The sequence below is a fragment of the Mercenaria mercenaria genome, chromosome 5 (genome assembly GCF_021730395.1).
Source record: "Mercenaria mercenaria strain notata chromosome 5, MADL_Memer_1, whole genome shotgun sequence".
NCBI classification, from domain to species: domain Eukaryota; kingdom Metazoa; phylum Mollusca; class Bivalvia; order Venerida; family Veneridae; genus Mercenaria; species Mercenaria mercenaria.
Window position 1 is genome coordinate 64897811 of NC_069365.1, and position 25719 is coordinate 64923529.

The 25719-nt window shown below is 34.9% G+C and overlaps 1 protein-coding gene across 5 annotated transcripts in view; it reads right to left on the reverse strand.

The window, feature by feature from the left end:
* The window catches only part of LOC123557435 (uncharacterized), a 173443-nt gene that overhangs the window by 18329 nt on the left and 129395 nt on the right, over positions 1-25719 (reverse strand). For all 5 annotated transcript variants that reach the window (XM_053543770.1, XM_045348884.2, XM_045348882.2 and 2 more), the window contains exon 2: positions 19253-19724. In XM_053543770.1, the coding sequence (XP_053399745.1) occupies positions 19253-19724 (472 nt within the window). The remainder of the gene's footprint in view (positions 1-19252; positions 19725-25719) is intronic.

The following is a 25719-nucleotide window of genomic DNA, read 5'->3' on the forward strand; positions in this document are numbered from 1 at the left end:
TTTTGTTCCAGTAATATCCTATGGGATATCTGTATGGGGAGTTAAACAGTTTTCTTGTATAAACGCTATTCACCACCGTCCAATGAGATTTTTCCTGGGCCCTGGCAAATATACTTCAAATGCAGTTGTTCAAGGTGAAATGGGTTGTAGTATAAACAATGGACTTCTGTATGACCTGGGCATTAAGTAAAGGTAATTACAGATGTAAAAACTGGCATTTTATGGTTAAAGACAGGTTAAATTCTTTTGTTTACAGTCGTACAAACAGTTACCTTTTCCCCTTAAACATTAATTAATTGATGTTTCAAAATGTTCTTATGAACATGCACACTGAACTGTGAAATAATGATTTTCAGAGGGTTACTGGTGTAAATGGCAATGAACGTAACAAATTAAGAACATATCGGATTTTTAAAGACAGTTTAATATCAGGTTAAACAATATTGTAAACAAAGTCTTCCATTTCCACATAGATCAGCTCTTGCTAAATTGCGGAGTAGCACCAATAAGGTTGGAAATTGGGCGATATGAAAACCTACCTGAATGTGATAGAACATGACCATTATGTTCAAAAGCCATAGAATCTGAGTTACATGTAGTTTTAGAATGTCCTACATATCAATTATTTCTTGAAAAAGCTAACATTGTAAGCATTGGAGTACTCCCTCCGTGATATTGATAACTCAAGTTCATGTTAACGCACCCAGTTATGATTAGAACCATAGCAAAATAATGTTGCAATATTTCAGAAGTTAGAAACAATACTATAAACAATTTTAATTTTAGCTAATATATTTTAAGACTTCTATGTAGTCTCTTAATTAACATTTTGATTTTTATCCATGTTGGAAAATATCTGTTAATCTACACACTTCTTATTTGATTAAAGGTGATATCTTCTTGAAAATAATAACAATAACATAGAAAAGTACAAACTTTTTCTGTGAACATAGTGCATTTCTCATCAATGTTTTTTTTTTAATGTTTACCAGTATTGTTTTAACCGCATTTTAGGTACATGTATATAGTGTATAGTGATTAGCAAAAATAGTCTAAACGTTTTATTTTTACAGATAAAAGAATCTATATTTAAGACTAGGGTAAGATGCATACTTTTAATAAAACAAAAAATTCTAAGTCAAGGTGTTATACTTTAGAGAAAGCTAAAGATCAATGGATAACCCATTAAGCTAAAAACTTATTTCCAATGGGGTCCATGGAGTGTACTAGAATGGAAAAACACCTTCAATTGTAAATATAGTTATAGTCTCTTATAGTTTTATCTTTAGAATGGCTACAATGTTGTGTTTTATTACCATGTATTTGCGGGTTGTGTTGTGCATAGATGAGACTGAAAAAAAAGAAGAAAATATATCATTGATGCTGTTACTTGTTTATGGATTAATTGATAAGTGAATAAATAATTTATTTTCGTTTGAGCGAAGCAAATAAGAAAATAATGTGACTCATTATTTGTTGTGAAAACTGAACAATAGGTTTACAGTCTTATCGACGCGATTAAACCTGGGTGTAGCGTGTTGAGTGGAACTTTTATGTTGATAAATCATGCGGCGCGTGCGATGCACGTTCTTGTGCGTAATGGAAGATAACGACACACTTTTATTATTTGTTTTTGAATTAACCACTTAATGAAATTGAAATCCAGGAGCAAGATAATGTTTAATCGGCAGTGAATATCAGCAGGCGTACTAGCATTTAATTTGTTTAAAATGTTTGTTGCCGATTAAATCATCCTAAATAATAAGTATTATGTTTTTAATTCTTACAAAATATTCATGCCAGTTAATCATCAGATCATTATGTAGAAACACATTTCTTGTTTCAGTATTTATCAGGAGGCAATTTGCGAGTGTGTCTTTTTACGTAACAGCCCATTCTGTACGTTACTGGTAGACTTTTTAAATAATAATAATTATTATTATCATTATTATTATAATAAACTGTTTAAAAAAGTATCCTACCTTTATTACTTAACCAGGCATTTATAAACATTTTTGCAAGTGCTTGTCCCAATATGGGGAATAACGTATTAGAAACAAAAACAAGAGCTGTCGGAGGACAGCAACGCTCGACTATTCAACAGCCTTGTCAATTGAATGAATACAAAAGTTGAAAAAGGGCATAATTTTGTAAAATGCAAAGTAGAGGTATTGAACCTCTGTACTGCATGTCATATCATGACAGTGAACAAGTGTGTGAAATTTCAATCCATTCCAATTAGTGGATACTGAGATATCAGATTACATACAAAAATTTAACCAAAAACTGCTAAGTCGAAAAAGGGGCATAATTTTGAGAAAAAAAGAGCAGAGTTATGGGACTTGCTTAGTGCATGTCAGATCATGACAGTGAACAAGTATGTGAAGTTTCAATCCATTCCCATTAGTAAGTACTGAGATACCAGCTTACATACAAAAGCTTAACCAAAAATTTCTAAGTCGAAAAAGGGGCATAATTTTGTAAAAAAGCAAAATAGAGTTATGGAACCTGTGCAATGTAGGTCAGTTCATCACAGTGAATAAGTGTGTGAAGTTTCAATCCATTCCCACAAGTGGTTACTGAGATACCAGCTTACATACAAAACCTTAACCAAACATTTCTAAGTCGAAAAAGGGACATAATTTTGTAAAAAAGCAAAATAGAGTTTTGGAACCTGTGCAGTGTAAGTCAGTTTGTCACAGTGAATAAGTGTGTGAAGTTTCAATCCATTCCCACAAGTGGTTACTGAGATACCAGCTTACATACAAAACTTAACCAAAATCGGGACGCGGACGCGGACGCGGACGCGGACGCCGACGCCGACGCATGGGCGAGTGCAATAGCTCTACTATTCTATGAATAGTCGAGCTAAAAATGGCCTCTATCATTTTGCGAAGCTCAATGAAATGCCATTAATACTTTTCAGGTAATGCTCCGGACAAGCCTTATTTTGTATAATGAAGGGAGATAATTCAAAAACTAGATAAGGTTGAGTTATGATTCTTTGACACCGCACTTAGTCTCATATGTGAAATTTCAATCAAATGCAATTAATACGTTTCAATACGTCCATTGTACTGGTTGATTAGTGGGTGCCTAGCAAAATTTCTGGGCACACTTTAAGGTAAAAATTGATATGTTTTAACTTGAACCTTTAAATCTACATGTAGCTCGGACAGCCAGACTACATGTATATGTATTACAAGATCACTCTCATTTGAATATAACATACAAGAGTCAGATATTATGTAGATCTAGATATGATTTGAACTTTCAATGTCAAAGACTTGACTTTGACTTTGAATTGACTTGACCTGACTTGATCTTTCAATGTTTAAAATGTTATTCATTGTTTGTACATTTCACGTACGACGAGAAACTATGTATAGTTTAAGTCAATAAAACGCCATTCTCTCTTTCTCTCGCTCTCCTATTGTATCAGAACTTCCAGTAAGTGTATCGGATATTATTAGCTCACCTGAGCACTTCGTGCTCAAAGGTGAGCTTTAGTGATCGCCCTGTGTCCGTCGTCCGTCGTCGTCCGTCCGTCCGTCGTCAACAATTTGACTGTTAACACTCTAGAGGTCACATTTTTGGCCCAATCTTAATGAAACTTGGTCAGAATGTTAACCTAAATAAAATCTTAGAAGAGTTCGATATTGGGTCATCTTGGATCAAAAACTAGGTCACCAGGTCAAATCAAAGGAAAAGCTTGTTAACACTCTAGAGGTCATATTTTTGGCCCAATCTTAATGAAACTTGGTCAGAATGTTACCCTTAATAAAATCTTAGACGAATTTGATATTAGGTTATCTGGAATCAAAAACTAGGTCACCAAGTCAAATCAAAGGAAAAACTTGTTAACACTCTAGAGGTCACAATTTTGGCCCAATCTTAATGAAACTTGATCAGAATGTTACCCTTAATAAAATCTTGAAAGAGTTCGATATTGGATCATCTGGGATCAAAAACTAGGTCACCAGGTCAAATCAAAGGAAAAGCTTGTTAACACTCCAGAGGTCACAATTTTGGCCCAATCTTAATGAAATTTGGTCAGAATGTTACCCTTAATAAAATCTTGGATGAATTTGATATTGGGTCATCTGCGGTCAAAAACTAGGTCACCAGGTCAAATCAAAGGAAAAGCTTGTTAACACTCTAGAGTTTCAATTTTGGCCCAATCTAAATGAAACTTTATCAGAGTGTTATCCTCAATAAAGTCTTGGATGAGTTCGATATTGGGTCATCTGGGGTCAAAAACTAGGGGTACTAGGTCAAATCAAAGGAAAAGCTTGTTAACACTGTAAAGGCCGCAATTATGACTGTATCTTCATGAAACTTGGTCAGAATGTTAATATTGATGATCTTAAGGTCTAGTTTGAATTTGGGTTAGGTGGAATCAAAAACTAGGTCACTAGATCATATCAAAGAAAAAGCTTGTTAACACTCTAAAGGCCACATTTATGACTGTATCTTCATGAAACTTAGTCAGAATGTTAATATTGATAATCTATAGGTCAAGTTTGAATCTGGGTCATGTCGGGTCTAAAACTAGGTCACCAGATCAAATCAAAGGAAAAGCTAGTTAACACTTTAGAGGCCACATTTATGATCATATCTTAATGAAACTTGGTCAGAATGTTAATCTTGATGATCTTTAGGTCAAGTTCGAATCTGGGTCATGTCGGATCAAAAATTAGGTTACTAGGTCATATCAAAGGAAAAGCTTGTTAACACTTCAGAGGTCACATTTATGACTGTATCTTCATGAAACTTTGTCAGAATGTTAAACCTGATGATCTTTAGGTCAAGTTCGATTCTGGGTCATGTCGGATCAAAAACTAGGTCACGGAGTCAAATCAAAGGAATAGCTAGTTAACACTTTAGAGGCCACATTTATGACCATATCTTAATGAAACTTGGCCAGAATGTTAATCTTGATGATCTTTAGGTCAATAGGTCAGGTGAGCGATACAGGGACTTCATGGCCCTCTTGTCAATATTATACAAATGTGATAAAAATCATTAGAATTTAGTTTCTATCTTCTTTCATTTATTGTAATCAAGCACGGTGTTGAAACTGAAACTAATTTGCTTATTGACAAGACTGTTTAAGACAAGCTACTGCTTATTTGCTCTTTTAACAGTTGCTACTTTCATCGGATACTATTTCAGTAAAATCTTTTTTATGATATTTACGATGTCAATGCATAGCTGGGGTGTTTTAATGTCCCTGAGTGTATAATAACAGTACTTCTAATATGCTTGTCTCTGTTAAAACACTTTTACGCTAGAAGTTTTTGTTGCGACCAAAAAAGAGCGCTTCTATATTTTATCTACTGATTTAGATTAAGGACATATTTTATTTTATGCTCTTCAATGAAATACTGAAATCTATCAGTGAAATAAAATTGATATTTTCACTGTTTCAAACAGTGAAACTATCATTTTTATTTGTCACTGGTACAGAACTACACGCTGTAAAAGTCATTATTGTTATTCTATATTTCGTTATTCTTATTGTATCTTTGATATTGTTATTCAATGTCGTGTCATTCATATTCTAAGTGTTACCATTGTTATTGTATATGTCGTTATTCTTATTGTATGTTCGATATTCTTATTGTAAAAGACGTTATTGTTGTTGTATATTCATTATTGTTTTTGTAAGCTTGATATTCTTATTGTATGTGCGATTTCCCGCGATATAAATAGCACAGCGACGCTATACAAATACAATCACATAACATAGAAAAAGAATGACACGTTCTGTAAATAGAATCATCAGATATTGAACAACAATGATGACTTTTACCATAAGAATATCGAACATACAATAAGAATAACGACATATACAATAACAATGGTAATACTTAAAATATGAATGACACGACATTGAATAACAATATCAAAGACACAATAAGAATAACGAAATATAGAATAACAATTATGACGTTTACCATTAGAATATCAAACATACAATAAGAATAACGACGTATAGAATAACAATGGTAAGACTTAGAATATGAATGACACGATATTGAATAACAATATCAAACAAGAGCACCGCCTTGCGGGTGCTGACGCTCATCTATTTTTTTTTGTATAATAGAAATATTGTCCTACCCATGATTTTCTAAGTCTAAAAAGGGCCATCATTCTTGCAAAAAGCAGGATAGAGTTATGTTTCTTGATGTACAGCGTCCGCTTATGATGGTGAAAAACTGTTGCAAGTTTTAAAGCAATAGCTTTGATAGTTTATGAGAAAAGCTGACTTAAACATAATACTCAACCAAGAAAACTGATTTTCTAAGTCCAAAAGGGGCAATAATTATTGCAAAAAAACAGGATGGAGTTATGTTTCTTGCTGTACAGGGTCCGCTTATGATGGTGAACAAGTGTTGCAAGTTTCAAAGCAATAGCTTTGATAGTTTAAGAGAAAAAGTTGACCTAAACATAAAACTTAACCAAGAAATCTGATATTTTCTAAGTCCAACAGGGGCCATAAATCTTACAAAAAGCATACAGGGTCAGCTACTAATGGTGAACAAGTGTTGCAAGTTTCAAAATAATACGTTGGATAGTTTAGGAGAAAAGCTGACCTAAACATAAAACTTAACAAAGAAATCAGATTTTCTAAGTCCAAAAGGGGCCATAATTCTTGCAAAAAGCAGAAAGGAGTTATGTTCCTTGCTGCACAGGGTCAGCTTATGATGGTGAACAACTGTTGCAAGTTTCAAAGCAATATCTTTGATAGTTTAGGAAAAAAACCCTGACCTAAACATAAAACTTAACCAAGAAATCTGATATTTTCTAAGTCCAAAAGAGGCCATAATTCTTGCAAAAAGCAGGATGGAGTTATGTTTCTTGGTGTACAGGGTCAGCTAATGAGGGTGAACTAGTGTTCCAAGTTTCAAAGCAATACCTTTGATAGTTTAGGAGAAAAGCTGACCTAAACATAAAACCTAACCAGGCAACGCCGACGCCGACGCCGATCAAGTGATGACAATAACTAATCATTTTTTTCCCAAAAATCAGATGAGCTAATATACAATAAGAATAACGAAATACAGAATAACAATAATGACCTTTAGAATATGAATGACAAGACATTGAATAACAATAACAAACATACAATAATAATAACATACATATATAATTTAGCAACGTTTGACTCGCCTTTTCGATAACTAGCGAAACGAATCTTATGTAGTTAAGATTCGTGTTACCACATAACTAAGGGCTTAACGCGAACCGAACGCAATATTGGACAGTCGGAGTACTCTGGACATGGTCGCTTTTAAAATTACATCACGAATCTTAACTACCTAACATTCCCGTTAACATATAATATTAAACGATTAAGTGCCTCATATCATTTTCAGTTTACTTTCGCTTGTCTATGAATAATGTTCAGAGTCCTCTTTCACAGTCTGTTAGGCAGATGATAATGGTCTGCAAAATATATTTAATTCTCAAAGCTATCTCGGATTATTGAAAGAAAAAAATCAATAAAAATAAAACAAGAACAAAACAGAACAGAACTTAATTAATAATAACATGACCTGAACATTTGAAGTTCCGCTTCATCATAATTAACGTAGTTCTGCACGTTTGGATCGAAAAATGTTCTACAATGTAGAATTTGATTAAACTCTAATTTTTCAAAAATTCAGAATATACATAGAAAATTCAGCAAATAAAAAAGACAGGGTCGTGTGCTTGATTTTTTGCTAGACTGATTTGAAAATGTGGACCTCGCGCAATATTTCACAATGGGAGTCTATGGGAAAATCATATCTTTCATAACATTTTATCGAATAGATTTTTTTCTACAATGTAGATTTTGATGAAACTTCTCACAGTTGTATGTAATTACATGGCCTATAATTTGGTGTAATAAAATGTATAGGTCCGTGTGCTTATTTTTGAGATATTTGACCATGATTAAAAGGAACCGGACATTTCACGTTAATTTTAAGACATTATTTTGATTTTTTTTAACATCCCATATGTTTTAATATCATATTTTGACTTTAGAAATATAGAAACAGTGCCCTTGTAATAAATTTACTCACAGGTTTCGATTAATTCATAAAGTGATTTTCATTTCCATACGCCGAATCCTGGCTTTATTCTACGTTTTCCGGATAAATGACGTTACGCCATCACTTCCGGTTTTTCAAACGTGCAGAACTACCTTAAGTACGTTTAAAATCAGGCATTGTTGTACTAATACGCACACAAAAACAGTCATCAGAATATTAATACCGAACAATAATTACGTGATACCTGACGAAGGTTAATTATTTTCAGATTCTTTAGATTTTGGAAATTTTTAACTATTTCTTCTATCTATCACGTTCATTAGTTTAAGATTCAAGTTGATATGACAAATTAATATCTGACATTTTGATGATTTTTTTTGTTTTTTTTTTTGCAAATCGCATAAACGGAAGTTTCAGTATTGCACTTGAATGACAGCCATCATTTGACATTATATAATAATAACTTCTGTCTTTCAATTTTGTACTAAATATAAAACGCAAACAAAAAATAAACTTGTCTGAAGAGCGCAGCTGTGAAAGTGTAATTGTTGTAGATGTCAACACTGTAAATGACAAAAGCAAAGACGCCAGAAAGAAGTGCCCTAACAAAACAACTGATAAAATACATCTGCCTGAAATACCCCTCATCGAATATGTATTAACCAGACGTCAGGTACCTAGAATTACTATTTCAGTACGACATAAACTGTTTTCTTTACAGACACTGAATTTGATTTAAATTACAAACTGTTGTTCAAACCTTTGACATTCAGGTAATTTTATGTTTATGCAGATGGAACAGGGGTCAAGCACTTTATGTTGATGAGACAAGCATTCAATTTGTAGGCACCTATATGAAGTCTTCTACGTAGATAATTTACATACAGATCATTTCAATAGCATTGAATGGTTACAAACAAATGAGCCGTGCCATGGGAAAACCAACATAGTGGGTTTGCGACCTGCATGGATCCAGACCAGCCTGCGCATCCGCGCAGTCTGGTCAGGATCCATGCTGTTCGCTAACAGTTTCTCTAATTGCAATAGGCTTTGAAAGCGACCAGCATGGGTCCTGACCAGACTGCGCGGATGCGCAGGCTGGTCTGGATCCATGCTGGTCGCAAACCCACTATGTTGGTTTTCCCATGTCACGGCTCAAATAATATGGTGGCCAATTTCACATAAACCAATACAATTTTATACATAGTGAGCAATGGAGTAAACTTATGTTTGAATGTATCTTTGTCAAGCAAAATTATTAGTATTAATTGTTTTTTGGCATATTGTGTTTTGGTTATTTTTACCATTATCACTACTACTAACAGTAGCAGTGGCATAATAATAATAATAATAATAATAAATAATAAATAATAATAGTCATCATCATCATCATCATCAGCAGCAGCAGCAGCAGCAGCAGCAGAAGAAACACTAACACTGTGTTTTGAAAGATAAATGAGAGTGACTATCAACAAAATGAAATTAGTCATAAGTACAGAGAGACTTGTTACTTACTGTACAGTAGTATCAGGTATATAAGGGTACATAATTCCAATATAACAGAAACTTGTTACTTAATATACAGTAGTATCAGGTAGGTATGTAGGAGTACATGATTCCAATATAATAGAAACTTGTTACTTACTGTACAGTAGTGTCAGGTATGTAGCAGTACACGATTGCAATACGAGAGAAACTTGTTACTGACTGTACAGTTGTATCAGGTGTGTAGGAGTACATAATTCAAATATGAGAGAAACTTGTTACTTACTGTACAATAGTATCAGGTATGTAGGAGTACATGATTCCAATACGAGAGAAACTTGTTACTTACTGTACAATAGTATCAGGTATGTAGGAGTACATGATTCCAATACGAGAGAAACTTGTTACTTACTGTACAGTAGTGTCAAGTATGTAGGAGTACATGATTCCAATATAACAGAAACTTGTTACTTACTGTACAGTTGTATCAGGTGTGTAGGGGTACATGACTGCAATATGAGAGAAACTTGTTATTTTCTGTAAAATTGTATCAGGTGTGTAGGGGTACATGATTCCAATATAACAGAAACTTGTTACTTACTGTACAGTTGTATCAGGTGTGTAGGGGTACATGATTCCAATATGAGAAAAAACTTGTTACTTTACTTACTCTACAGCTGTATCAGGTATGTAGAAGTACATGATTCCAATATGAGAGAAACATGTTACTTACTGTACAGTTGCATCAGGTGTGTAGGAGTACATGATTCCAATATGAGAGAAACAAGTTACTTACTGTACAGTAGTATCAGGTATACAGGAGTACATGGTTCCAATATGAGAAAAACTTGTTACTTACTGTACAGTAGTATCAGGTATGTAGGAGTACAAGATTCCCATATAACAGAAACATGTTACTTTCTATGCTTAGAGACAGTTTATCATAAATTCTGCATAATATGTCTGCACTTCAAGCTCTAATAAAGGAAAACATCAGTCAGTTTTACCACAAATGAACTTAAATGCAAGCGAACTGAATATAAACTATTACCTTTTCCATAATTAGACATTTTCAAAAGAATAAAGGCTATAAATATCTCAAGTACAATACAAATGAAACTCGTATGACAAGGCGAGAAGGCCAAAAAAGCTAGACATCACACTGGGCGTTTATGACTTTAAGCCAGACGCACGTATAGCTGCTGACGGAAGAAATGAATGAAATCATTTAGTACGTTTTTATCCACCTACATAATACGCGTTAAGGAAGTAGGTTATTAAAACTTTCCATCTATAACTTAATTAAGTGAGTCATTTTAGTTGTGCGCAATACTTTCCTTAGAAGGGAGACAGGTGTAAAAATAGGTTAAAAGATGTCGCAAACAGAAAGTCAGAGATGTGGCGTTCAGAGAAATAAAAAAACTGTCTTAAACAACAACAAAAACAACAACAACAACAACAACAACAAAAAAAAAAAAAAAAAACACACACACGATCAAATAAGCATACATTTCGCAAACACAAACAAGTCGGACTTAGTGGCCCAAAGTCGATCACCTGTAATTGACATTTTGACCGACACAATAAATCCTGAATGGTAACAGGTGTGTTTATTATTAACCACATGAAACAATTCAAGTGTAAAGATTAAGTTTGATGAAGATCAATCCAGCGGCTCGTGATGGCCATTTTTAGCTCTAGCTGCCCCTGAAAGGGACCGAAAGTATCCATCAAACAGCTTTTCTATGTTTAGCTCTAGCGGTGTCTAAAACAGGCCAAGCGGCTCCATCTGAGCATATTTTGGAGAGAACATAAAATGATGCTACTTTGTATTACTTTTATGTGTTTGATAAAGATGATAAAGATCCCACAAGCGGTTCATTAGAAGATGCCCTTAAAAGATTATTTTAAAGAGGAGTCAGTACCTTATTTGAACAAAATAGAGAGGACATTGCCAGCATGCTTCAGATCAAGTTTTCTGTAATTCTGGCCATTAATTTCAGAGAATAATATATTTATGTAAAATGTGGACGATGGATTATAGCTCACTCTGAACCGCACACGTCATACAGTTATAACTAATGAACATGTAAACCTCCAGAACTTTGTTAAGTATCTCTTTACTTTTATTCTTCGTATTCACGGCCAGTAAAAAAGGTTTGAGGAATAGGAAATGCCAACAAATTTTAGAAAATGTATGGATAATATCTATGTTTACCATTCGAATTAGTGGAACAATTTCAACTCTCTAAACTGAATGTGTCTTAACATCGAGAGGATGAATAAATGTTAAATATTGTTTAGTTATTCTGACGGTTTAGACGCTCTGACATAACTAAACCGTGAGAAAACAATAAGAAATTCTGGCATAATATCGTCTGGTAAAACGCATAAATGTCTTGATGTGAAGTTTACTTCATTTTGTTAGATTTAACGTCCTGCAAAGGTCTTATCATTACGAAATTAGTAACTTTAATCTAACTGGTTATTCATTATAACAACGTTGCCTTTTCCTTTAAGAGAAAAACATGTTTAATATTAACAATTAAATCGCGAAAACTTTTTATTAATAATGACCTATCAACTGTTACTAAAGTCCTCGCATGGCCAGTAAAGATCTATGTCCCATCAGTTTCTAGCAAGTTTTTGTACCAATACTTGCCGGCTACAAGTCAAACAAACGCTAGAAGGTTATTTAATTAAGGTGTATATGTTATATCCAACTACGGCGACGCTAGAAGGTTATTTAATTAAGGTGTGTACGTCATATCTAACTAGGATGACGCTAGAAGGTTATTTAATTAAGGTGTATATGTTATATCCAACTACGGCGACGCTAGAAGGTTATTTAATTAAGGTGTGTACGTCATATCTAACTACGGCGACGCTAGAAGGTTATTCAATTAAGGTGTATACGTTATATCTAACTACGGCGACGTTAGAAGGTTATTTAATTAAGGTGTATACGTCATATCTAACTACGGCGACGCTAGAAGGTTATTTAATTAAGGTGTATACGTTATATCTAACTACGGCGACGCTCGAAGGTTATTTAATTAAGGTGTTTACGTTATATCTAACTAGGATGACGCTAGAAGGTTATTTAATTAAGGTTTTTACGTTATATCTAACTACAGCGACGCTCGGAGGTTATTCAATTAAGGTGTGTACGTTATATCTAACTAGGATGACGCTAGGTTATTAAATTAAGGTGTGTACGTCATATCTAACTATGGCGACGCTAGAAGGTTATTTAATTAAGGTGTGTACGTCATATCTAATTAGGATGACGCTAGAAGGTTATTTAATTAAGGTTTTTACGTTATATCTAACTACGGCGACGCTCGAACGTTATTTAATTAAGGTGTGTACGTCATATCTAACTACGGCGACGCTAGAAGGTTATTTAATTAAGGTGTGTACGTCATATCTAACTACGGCGACGCTAGAACGTTATTTTTTTAAGGTATGTACGTCATATCTAACTAGGATGACGCTAGAAGGTTATTTAATTAAGGTGTGTACGTCATATCTAACTACGGCGACGCTCGAAGGTTATTTAATTAAGGTGTGTACGTCATATCTATCTAGCATGACGCTAAAGGTTATTTAATTATGGTGTGTACGTCATATCTAACTAGCATGACGCTAGAAGGTTATTTAATTATGGTGTATACGTCATATCGAACTACGGCGATGCTAGAAGGTTATTTAATTATGGTGTGCACGTCATATCTAACTACGGCGACGCTAGAACGTTGTTTTATTAAGGTGTGTACGTCATATCTAACTACGGCGGCGCTAGAAGGTTATTCAATTAAGGTGTGTACGTCATATCTTACTAGGATGACGCTAGAAGGTTATTTAATTAAGGTGTGTACGTCATATCTAACTACAGCGACGCTAGAAGGTTATTTAATTAAGGTGTGTACGTCATATCTATCTAGCATGACGCTAGAAGGTTATTTAATTAAGGTGTGTACGTCATATCTAACTAGCACGACGCTAGAAGGTTATTTAATTTAAGGTGTGTACGTCATATCTAACTAGCATAACGCTAGACGGTTATTTAATTAAGGTGTGTACGTCATATCTAACTAGCATGACGCTAGAAGGTTATTTAATTTAAGGTGTTTACGTCATATCTAACTATGATGACGCTAGACGGTTAATTTAGGTGTATACATCACTAAGAGGTTAATTTAGGTGTATACATCATTTCTAACTAGGATGACGCAAGACGGTTATTTTAGATGTATACATCATTTCTAACTAGGATGACGCTAGACGGTTAATTTAGGTGTATACATCATTTCTAACTAGGATGACGCTAGACGGTTAATTAAGGTGTACACATCACTGATATTTAAGTAGGATGACGCTAGACGGTTAATTAAGGTGTACACATCACTGATATTTAAGTAGGATGACGCTAGACGGTTACTTTATGTGTATACGTCATATCTAACTAGACGGTTGATTTAGGTGTATATGTCATATCTAACTAGGATGACGTGAGAAGATTATTTAAGATGTATTATTACTTATAATTAGGTTACTAAGGTACAAGACAAGATTCGGAGTTTTCGTTGATTTTTTTTCATTACATTTACGACACTAAACGATCAGATTTTTAACAGCATCCACAGACATTACTCGTAAACCTATGATTCTAAATGCAAAGTCGAAATAAAACATGTAAATTTTATCTGTTAAAATAAAAAATTCCCGCAATCTTGCCATCGAAATCCGTAATATTTTGCTCTAGTCTTTAAAGAATTGATATAAATATCTAGTATACGCACTCGAATGATTAGAGATTAAAGATTACAAAACGTATCTGATCAAAATATTGCATCATACTACGGTAGAATGATGCAATATTTTCATTTCGAGAGAAGCTGCAAATATTCTGCACCTGGTAATGCACTCGACCCGTACAAATCAATGTGAGTACGCCTCGTTTAACGTTATGGTATTCTGGAATAAAGATTAACTAGACAGCATCGTGCATGTATGTGGTGAATGTCATGTGCTGTAAAAATGAAACAATATGTTAATCGATGTGAAAAAAGAACTGGTTTACGGAACAAAAACGTGCCAAAAAGTTTTTTTTAACACACGCAGAGTAGGTGATAAAAAGCTATTTGCCTGCAAGTATTTCAGATAAAGATTTGATTTAAATCAAATCAACAAGTAGATTCGTTAGAAGCATACAACGCAGGTAACCGAAGCAAACAGTAGCAGACTCGGTTTGGTTGCTCAAGCACCGGCTTATGTAGAGACGCCGAATGAATAAAGCAAGTTGCGACTTTTAACGGCCGCCAATGGCACGTTAGGCTGTAATCCAGCCGGGTATTTTGGCAGAGCGACGGATCGGAGACGCAGAGGAGCAGGACTAGACAGACGGCTGATAGCATATACCATCGCGGAGCGGACAGTGTCAAGGAGTGGGACTAGTTAGAAGTTTAAAGAAATTCTGTCTGTAGGAAAATTTTTACCTATATACATACAGAAAACTGTCAGATGTGTCTTTAAACTGAGTTTGAAACCGTGCAAGCTTTATTATTTTAAGATACTTTAATAACGTTATTAATCAAATGATTTCATATTGGCCTTGCTATTTGTCCGGGGATGGTTGTATAGGCCCAACACGACTGCCCGAAGACAAATAAGGCCAATATGAAATTACTTGATTAATGATAAATTTTCATTCAACTATGTAGTTAACCATTGATTTCATTAATCAAAATAATTATATCCCACAATGACCCTGTGTTTTCATATGAACCCTGATTTTCTAATATTGGCCCTGATTTTCTCATATTGGTCCAATCGAGCCTTGTATTGGGTCAATTTGTTTCATAAGAAATGCACAATTTATCTAGTATTAAGTCCAATATTGCAAAATTAAATATCCAGTATTGCAAAATTCAATAATAATTTTCTATAAAGAAAGAAACAATAGGCCCAAATGGGCCTAAGTAGCTCACCTGAGGCAGACATTGACCTTGACCTAATTAGATCTTGCTTGTGACAAAGTTTAAATAACATTTATGAAGCCGTTTATGGAAGGTTATTAACTGGTCCATGTCTGATTTTGAAGACACTTGATTCTTACTCAGTAGAACAGTACACTGTTTAGAACATTTCTCTCTTATTCAATTATGCATTATTACAGTTTAGCTATTTTTTTCTATTTTTAACTCTAGCGGCCCCTAAAAAGGATCAAGTGCCCCCATTTGAACATTTGGGAGAGGACAATATAATTATGCTACAGACAAAGTTTAATGCAGATCCATCAAGCGGGTCATGAGAAGAAGTCGTTTAAAGGTTTTTCTATTTTTAGCTCTAGCGGCGCCTAAAAGGTGCCAAGTGTCCCAATTTGAATAAACTTAGGAGAGGACCACATAATGATGCTACAGGCCAAGTTTGATGAAGGCCCATCAAGCGGTTCATAAAAAGAAGTCGTTTAAAGTTTTTTTCTATTTTCAGCTCTAGCGGCCCCTAAAAGGGGCCAAGTGCCCCCATTTGAACAAACTTGATAGAGGACCTCGCCAGGATGCTACACACTAAATTTGGTATTATTCTGACCAGTAGTTTCAGAGGAGAAGATGTTTAAATGAAAATGTGGATGACGAACGCCGGACGACGGACCATCCACCTATACTAATAGCTCACCCAGAACCTTCGGTTCAGGTGAGCTAAAAACGGCGGCCTGTATGCCACATGTAAACATGAACAGGCAGGAAACAAATTCCGCATCGTACTTTGTTAAAATCAAGCAGGCCAGTATTATGCGTGCGTCTGGAGTTTCATTAATATTCATGACCCGGTTATATAAGTAGTTCAAACAGAAAAAAAAACTTAAAATAAAAAAGCGAGCCATAATTATAGATTTTACATAAAATTGCAACTTACTTATAATGATATTATTTCCTTTTTCAATTTAAACATCTTGTTTTGGTTTTCTCTTAGATGACTTATAAACAAACTTTCCATGAAATATATTACACATAACGTTATATGGTACGGTTCGTTGTTGGTGAAATACTTTATAGAAGATTGCAGTATATAATGAAACAGTTATTACAATAGTAGCTTGATATATTCGGCCCTCGTAGGATCACACTCGGCACTTGCGAGCCTCGGCTGATCTAGAAGTATGGCAAAATCCACTGCCACCAGACCAGAAAGAAAATGCCACTGTACATGTTACAATATTATCCTACCCCTAGGTATACTACAAGAATCGTGGACATGAACGAGAAACTTCCCTAATGAACATCCGGTCTAGAGGTCACATGTTAGGCGAAATGTAAACAAAAAATGCAAAATGCATAATATATTCACCGTTATACAATAAAACTCGAAAATATGAACGAAATTCATCTTAGACATGATTTTGAATTTGAAGTCATACATTGGTACACATTTGTATTGCTTCTTTAATTCACATTGCACATTATACTGCACATACACATTTTAGCGTAAACAAACGATTTTCACATCAGCCTTGAATCTAGACTGGAACTTCATTAGGGAATTCATCCAAGTTTTTTTGTAACATTGTTGAAACTATAAGCTACGCGTTGTTTCTCTGAGATACAAAATATTGAAGGAATGTGACTGGTACACAATGGAAGATAAGTTACCACTTGTTCAATATACATAGAACAAATTTACCGAACTGCGCGTTTTAGGTGAAAAAAGTGCGATTGAAATGGGTTAGATATAGAATAATTCACGCAAGTTTTTCTGTAACGTTGACAAAAGCATAAAATATGTGGAGTATCTCTGCAATATAAAATATTAAGACAATGTGATTGGTGCACGATGGGAGATAAATTACCGCTTGTTCAAAATGCTTGGTACCCATTCATCGAACTGCGCGTTTTAGGTGAGAAATTGAGAAATAAACGATTGAAATGGGTTAGTGCATTTTCCCATGACCATGGTTTTATAGTATACCTTAGGGTAGGGTATAACATGTACTTTCTGATCTGGTGCCAGTGAATCAAGCTAGTGTTATGATAACTGCAATGTATGTAATAATTTACCTACTGGTAAACTCGTCACGGTAGATGTCCACTCCAAACATTAAAGGAACTGGCCAACAATGAATGAGTAAAGTCTGACACAAGGTGATACAGGTATTACCATTATTAAAGGTAATGTTACATAAAAATAGGCTGCCTGATAACGTAATATTTCTATCTGAGACGAGCGTAATGTCGATGTCATTAGTTAGTATAAGAGATACTTTGGCTCCCCTCTGATTACTTAAAATGTCCTTACAATGCTAGTATTTAGTTTGTTACTTCAAAGACTAGGTAAGTAGACAGTTAGCAATTAGTAGTGCAGAGAAGCAGTAATATAAACTATAAATAATTGATCCTGCCATAGTCTATGCTGAAGAAACCAACAGCACTTCTATATTACTTGGTGGAGTAGCTAGGGTGGAAGTGGGGAATACGTGTCATTAAGCTGCAAGCCATGATCCTAATTCACCGTTATTACAAGACATGAAAGATTGTTTAATGTCTCATCCGTAATAAAAGTCTAACTTAAATGCCAAACTATCACTGGTTTAATCCCGAACACTCAAGGCTTAATTTCTGAACCCATACCTCGAAAGTCTAAGTAGTGAAACTACGATAATGAAAGCCGAAACCATGATGGCGGATGGTCCTAATGAAACACGTTATAATTTATTTAGGCTTGGTCAATCTTCATTTCATGTGATCAGATTTTGAAAAATAACCTATAGATTCCTGTGTTTCAGTCTCTGATATTGATTATAGACAATATTTTCTACGACAGCAGCCCTTATAAGGCACGCGTTTGTTTTGTTATTTATTTACTTGAATATGTGGTGACTATAAAGTAGTTAGGGGTATACTTCTGTCGCAGGATCTCGTTGCATAGCAGTACCCACGCGGTTTATATTTTTGCAAATATATCAAATTGAACTTATATACTGTAATCATTTCAGTTTATTCAGATTTTATTTATATAACTGCCTTCTGTTGGCTTCTGTCATCTAACAACAGACTCGTCTGAACTGTACTACCGTTTCTATAATATTTCTCCGAACAAAAACGAACACTTTATACTGATGCTCAACATAGATTCTGTACCTCTACATTACACAAGATACTGCTAACCCCCGTACTGTACCTCTATATTACACTAGAAACTGCTAACCCCCGTAGTTGTGCGTGCTTATATAAACCATTAAAACTCCATAGTAAGACTAATTTATGATAACAAACATATTTTATGTGAAGAACAAAAAAAATGTACGACAGTCTTGACAGACGGACAAACAGACTAACATAGAAAGTATAAATACACATACATATAAGCGGATAAACATTAGGCTATCGAGCGTCCGAATCGAGGGCGAGAGGTCGTGGGTTCGATCCCCGGCCGCGTCATACTAAAGACGTGAAAATGGTACCAGTAGCTCCCTTGCTTTGCGCTTAGCATTAAAAGGGAAACCGGTTTCTCTTCTCTCATACCCTCGTGACGATGGATTTCACCAGGAATGAGGTGTCGAGAGTGATTAATATGTTGTAGAACTAAAATGAATTACAATGTAGTATAAACTAAGCGTATAAGCATACAGACGGACGGACAGACAAAGAGAGAGAGAGAAAGAGAGAGAGAGAGAGAGAGAGAGAGAGAGTATGACAGACAGAAGTTATAATACTGACCCTTATTATTGAAGATTCTGGCGTAGTGATAACATTGTCTTGTTTGTATTTATACCCTTCAGTATGCTCGCTGTGAATCAATTTGTTGTCCGTCTTTCCGATATTTTGATGCACCATAACAACTCCACATAAACACAATAATAATAATATAACACAGTGACATAAGATTTTTGCCATGCTACTCCGTACTCGTAGACACACCAAGTTAATGTACCGTTTATGACTTTCACCGAATCCAACACTCAACCTCTCGGAAGAATTTTCACTTTTCAAGCGAGTTTTAAAAAGCGTCGACGTCTGTTCTGATTCTTTGACTTTTATTACTCCAAGTGTGGTGTTTCGTTGTGTATGATGAAGTAACTTATCGTCACTATAACTTCTGTTATACTGTGTGGATTTCAATTTAGATTTCTTTGTAAGTCCATGTCTTTGAAAATTCCGTCTGCAATGGCACTCGCAGACACAACTTGCCCTGAAGTAGAAATAAATAAACACGATTTTAAAGTATTTATCTGATAATTCTCGTCTACAGATCGGCAGTATTAATCTAGATCAGTAGATAGCAGATCATCATCTATTAAGCTTGCCAGTGGAAATTTTCTGCCAGTTAATTCATCATCAAAACATATGCAGCTATATCCAATAAAACATTGTCGAGCGTCCCAAGCATTTATTTCATTTAGGTTTTTTGTTTTAAGTGTTTTAAACTGTCACTGTATTTGATAGTTTTACAAGATAAATATGTCGGATGTAACAGCACATACCGGTTTTGATATGCCCGTCAATGTCATCGTATATTTTACTTGTCTGATGAATATTTAAAAATGAAATGATTTTTTTTACTGGCACAACAATGGGAGACTAACACGCGGTTATCTAAACGTTATAGAAGGGTATTTCGACAATTATTCTATTTGTGCACGTCTCGGTGACGTAACGTTATAGATATACACATTGCTTAGATGACCAGGGGCTTCCATTTACCCCATTTTACAAATATATGAATCATCAAAACATTATACAAACCGTTACCCTTTCAGCCAGTTATCAAAGAGTTATTGCATGATGATGATGATGATGATGATATATCCACGTTTGTTGACCTGATTTAGGTTCTGTGATATTCATCGGGACCAATAAAGAAGTATGGTTAGGTATGCTGAACTATTAATAAAACAAATGTTTACAGACTATAAAACATGCCGTAGTAAAAGGCCTGTGATGTAAAAGAGTATTGTGAAAAAGTTCTATCACTCCGCTAAGCTTTCATTTCTACAATGATGCCAATGTGATTTTCATGCGTAGTTGCGGTTAATATCAAATTCTGTGGACTTCCGTGTGACCAGTTACCTCCAGTGTCCGTTTACTGGGTCATAAACACGTTAAACCTATTTAATGGAAACATGCAGTCTTCAGAAATAAAACAAGCGGTTTTATTGCACATTACAATTGATAAGTCGAAATTGATGCAATATATATAAATGCATTTCTTATTTAATATCCTCAATATCTGATCACCTACTTCACGAATGCATTTTTGTCTTAGTAATCCAGATACCCCGAGTAGCTATTAACATAATGAAATTAAACCAAATTGCAATGATATTTTACGCACGTTCTTATCATTTGTTTTGAAATAAACGCAATCAAGTGGATTAAAATGGGTTTCGTCTTTTGGTGATAATTTTTTATCAAAAATCTATTTGACTCCTGGCAGAGTGGGTGTCAGAGGTGGCTGTTACATGATAGTATAATGATAAAATGTAGCTTTATCAAAGCAAAGCTTGACGTGAAATCATATAAATTGCCGATAAACCACATCTTTCTTTTTATTTAAAAAAAATCTTGTAATTTATTCTTCATGCGAGGTTTGATTTACACAGTCATTTAATTTTGCTCGGTGTTTTGTATCTGCAAGTTATAAATATATCATGGAAGTACAGAAAGATATGAAATTGTTTACAAGTCATTTAAATTCTTAGACTGGGAAGAGAGAGACGGAGATCTGTGATAAAATGAGTATGGCATGTCAGACGTTGCATAATGATATAACTACATGTACGTTTTTATTTAAGAAATAATGTCTAGAAGAATCATGTGCTAACATATCGAAATAAGACGAAGAGGTTACACGCCAGCAGGGCACAGGGCAGAGCCCGAGCAGATTATTCACGATATGATAAAACATCGTTCTATTATATATTATTTCGATTCTATTATGTCTTTTATGTAAACAAGTAGACGAAATAGGGAAGCACTATTTCACGGCACATATATGGCATCAAATTGTAGTACCTCGACGTAACGTCAACGTATTTGACCGTATTTGAAAAGTGTTAAAATACGGGAAGTTACACGTGCGTAGACATCTAGGGGGTTATTCTACACGCCTAATAATCTATACAGTGTGTGCGAATTAAATTGTAACACCGTTCTGTTACATCAATTCGATCCGAAAACGTCCTTTATCTAAAATAGTAGATCAAATGCGGTAGCACTTTTTTATCGGCACCTTCACTGTGCCAGATGGTATCTCAATTTACGGTATATCCGTGTTTTAACGGAAATGGGCATGGATTTTTCATATTAAAATGAATGTTGTAATATATATTAGATATGAAAAAAAGGAGAAAAATTTGCACATTTTTACTAACACAGGCGCCGAGATAGAATGTTGTCACATTTGATCTCATATTTTATATAAAAGACGTTTCGGTATCGAAATGTTATAACAGAACGGTATCACACTTATGTCACCCACTCTGAATCGATTCTTAGGCGCACAGAATAACTCACTAGATGTCTTATTCCGCCGGACGTGTTACCTCCATTACTATGAAGTTACTACAAACCAAAGTTACGAATTGACGTTACGTCAACCAGTATATTTGGCGACAGGTCACATCTTAGTGTCTACGAAAGATTGGAGGTGAAATAACGAACTTTTTTTTGCGAACACATAGAATATGATATTGGCAAACTGTCAGTATAATGAAACGACAAATTGGCAGTTTGTCGTCCTTTCGAGGCGTTCGCTTTTCAAGTAAATGCGGGACATCATATTAAAAGTATGCGTTAAAAACAAGTGTTATATACACATGCAAAACCAGAAAAATAATCCCATTATCAAACGTTGAATTAAATTGTTAAAATGCTCAAATATAAATTATACTACAGGAACATAATGTCAAGTATGGCAACAAGTTACCATTTAACAACTTAAATTGGATATTCATTTAAGTATGTAAATAAAATGTTAGACAACCATTAAATTTTCTATTTATGGTTTTATTTATGCGAAGACCAAATATAGCCGATTGTTTTACCATCTCATAAAGAATTACAAAGAACGTTGTCTGACGTATAATGTAAAGGATATTGAGGTGATGTTCATTTCCGGAAGAAAATTCATGAGAACGTCACTGGCTTGATCAAATGTTTCCTTATGAAACTAGAATACAGTCAGCAAGGGTTTTCATGAGATATAATGCTGTTTATGTTATTTATCTATGACTTCTGTATCAAAGTCCATGTCTATTTATCCACTGAAATCAGCGCCCATGTCGGTGTCTATTTACTCATAATTGTTTTGTGACTGCAATCCGCGCCCATGTTGGTGTCTATACCTATAATTGTTTTGTGACTGAAATCGGCGCCCATGTTGGTGTCTATTTACCTGTAATTGTTTTGTGACTGAAATCATCGCTCATGTCGGTGTTTATTTACTCATAATTGTTTTGTGACTGCATTCCGCGCCCATGTCGGTGTCTATTTACTCATAATTGTTTTGTGACTGCAATCCGCGCCCATTTTGGTGTCTATACCTATAATTGTTTTGTGACTGAAATCGGCGCCCATGTCGGTGTCTATTTACCTATAATTGTTTTGTGACTGAAATCGGCGCCCATGTTGGTGTCTATTTACCTTTAATTGTTTTGTGGCTGAAATCAGCGCTCATGTCGGTGGCTATTTACATATAATTGTTTTGTGACTGAAATCGGCGTCTATGTTGGTGTCTATTTACCTATAATTGTTTTGTGACTGAAATCGGCGCCCATGTCGGTGTCTTTTTACCTATAATTGTTTTGTGACTGAAATCGGCGCCCATGTCGGTGTCTATTTACCTTTAATTGTTTTGTGACTGAAATCAGCGCTCATGTCGGTGGCTATTTACATATAATTGTTTTGTGACTGAAATCGGCGTCCATGTTGGTGTCTATTTACCTATAATTGTTTTGTGACTGAAATCAGCGCTCATGTCGGTGTCTATTTACCTATTATTGTTTTAAACTAAAATCGGCACCCATGTTGGTGTCTATTTACCTGTAATTGTTTTATAACTGAAATCAGCGCCCATGTTGGTGTCTGTTTACCTGTAATTGTTTTGTGACTGAAATCGGCGCCCATGTTGGTGTCTGTTTACCTGTCATTGTTTTATAACTGAAATCAGCGCCCATGTTGGTGTCTGTTTACCTGTAATTGTTTTGTGACTGAAATCGGCACCTATGTTGATGTCTATTTATCTGTAATTGTTTTATAACTGAAATCAGCGCCCATGTTGGTGTCTGTTTACCTGTAATTGTTTTGTGACTGAAATCAGCGCACATGTTCGTGTCTATTTACCTGTAATTGTTTTGTGACTATAATCGGCGCTCATGTCGGTGTCTATTTACCTGTAATTGTTTTGTGACTGAAATCGGCGCTCATGTCGGTGTCTATTTACCTATAATTGTTTTGTGACTGAAATCGGCGCTCATGTTCGTGTCTATTTACCTATAATTGTTTTGTGACTGAAATCAGCGTCCATGTCGGTGTCTATTCATATATAATTGTTTTGTGGCTGAAATCGGCGCCCATGTCGGTGTCTATTTACTCATAATTGTTTTGTGACTGAAATCAGCGCACATGTTCGTGTCTATTTACCTGTAATTGTTTTGTGACTGAAATCGGCGCCCATGTCGGTGTCTATTTACTCGTAATTGTTTTGTGACTGAAATCAGCACACATGTTCGTGTCTATTTACCTGTAATTGTTTTGTGACTGAAATCGGCGCCCATGTTGGTGTCTATTTACCTATAATTGTTTTGTGACTGAAATCTGCGCCCATGTTCGTGTCTATTTACATACAACTGTTTTGTGACTGAAATCGGCGCTCACTCATGTTGGTGTCTATTTACCTATAATTGTTTTGTGACTGAAATCGGCGCTCACTCATGTCGGTGTCTATTTACCTATAATTGTTTTGTTATTGAAACCGGCGTTCATGTTCATGTCCTTTTATCCATGACTGTTCTGTAACTAAATCAGCGTCCATGCATGTCCATGTCTATTTTTATTTGAGTGTTTTGTTATAAAATGAGCGTCCATGTCTATGGCTATTTATCAATGCCATTTTTGTACTTGAAATCAGCGTCCATGATCATGTCAAATTATCTATGACTGTTCTGCAACTGAAATCAGTGTCCATGAAGACTTTTATCTTATTTTCTAAGCATGTGATTGTGTTTTCACATACCAGTCGCTTAACACATTATTTTTGTCGTCTTTATGTCATATAGACAAATTAATAAAAGCAGTAAAAGTCTGTCATATACAGGTGTGATACAAAGCTTGTCGTAAATGTTCCCAAAGTTTTATTCCTTGAAAACCGCCAAACCGCAATTTCCTTAAGTATGGTACAAGTGACCCTTGATATCAAATGAAATTTCAGAATTTGAAAACAGCTCATGTACTAACACATATCTCAATGTTTTTATTTTCTGTATGTGTTTCATTGAAAATTTTACATTCGTTTTGTATGATCCGTAAAATGAAATGCACCAACGTTTAGCGATCACGTGCTACTGTTTGGACGACGCGCCCATGTAGTAAGGGAGAACGTTCCTTAGAACAGAATTAAGAAATAATTTATAACAAAAGAGTGTTTTATCACTATTTATGCACGATGGGCAGTTATACGTCGGGCGTAATAATATCACGAGGGCGCAGCCCGAGTGAAATTATTTGTACGACGTATTACCGCCCGAGTGTATAAATAGTGTTAAAACACGGTTTTGCGATTAATTATTTCGATTCTAATATGCCCTTAATCTAAAACTGTATATAAACTATAGAAGCGCTCTTTCTTTGTCGCAACAAAAACTTTGACGTCACCGCACGTTAACGTGACGTCATTCTATCGTAAGAGTGTTTTAACAGAGGCAAGCATATTAGAATGACTAATGATGCATACAGCAAAACATGTGCAATTTATAAACGTACCTTGTTAACAAATGAAAAGGAAATTATATTTTTCGGAGTTTATTAGAAACGAACGACAGAATATGATCAGCAAATTAACCATGAAACACGGATACGATGATTACAGCATTTCGTTCATTTTTCATGACTCCAAAAAATATAAATTACTTAATTTTCTTCATTGAGTAATTGCATAAGTGTAGAGGTAACATAATGTTTTTTCGTGT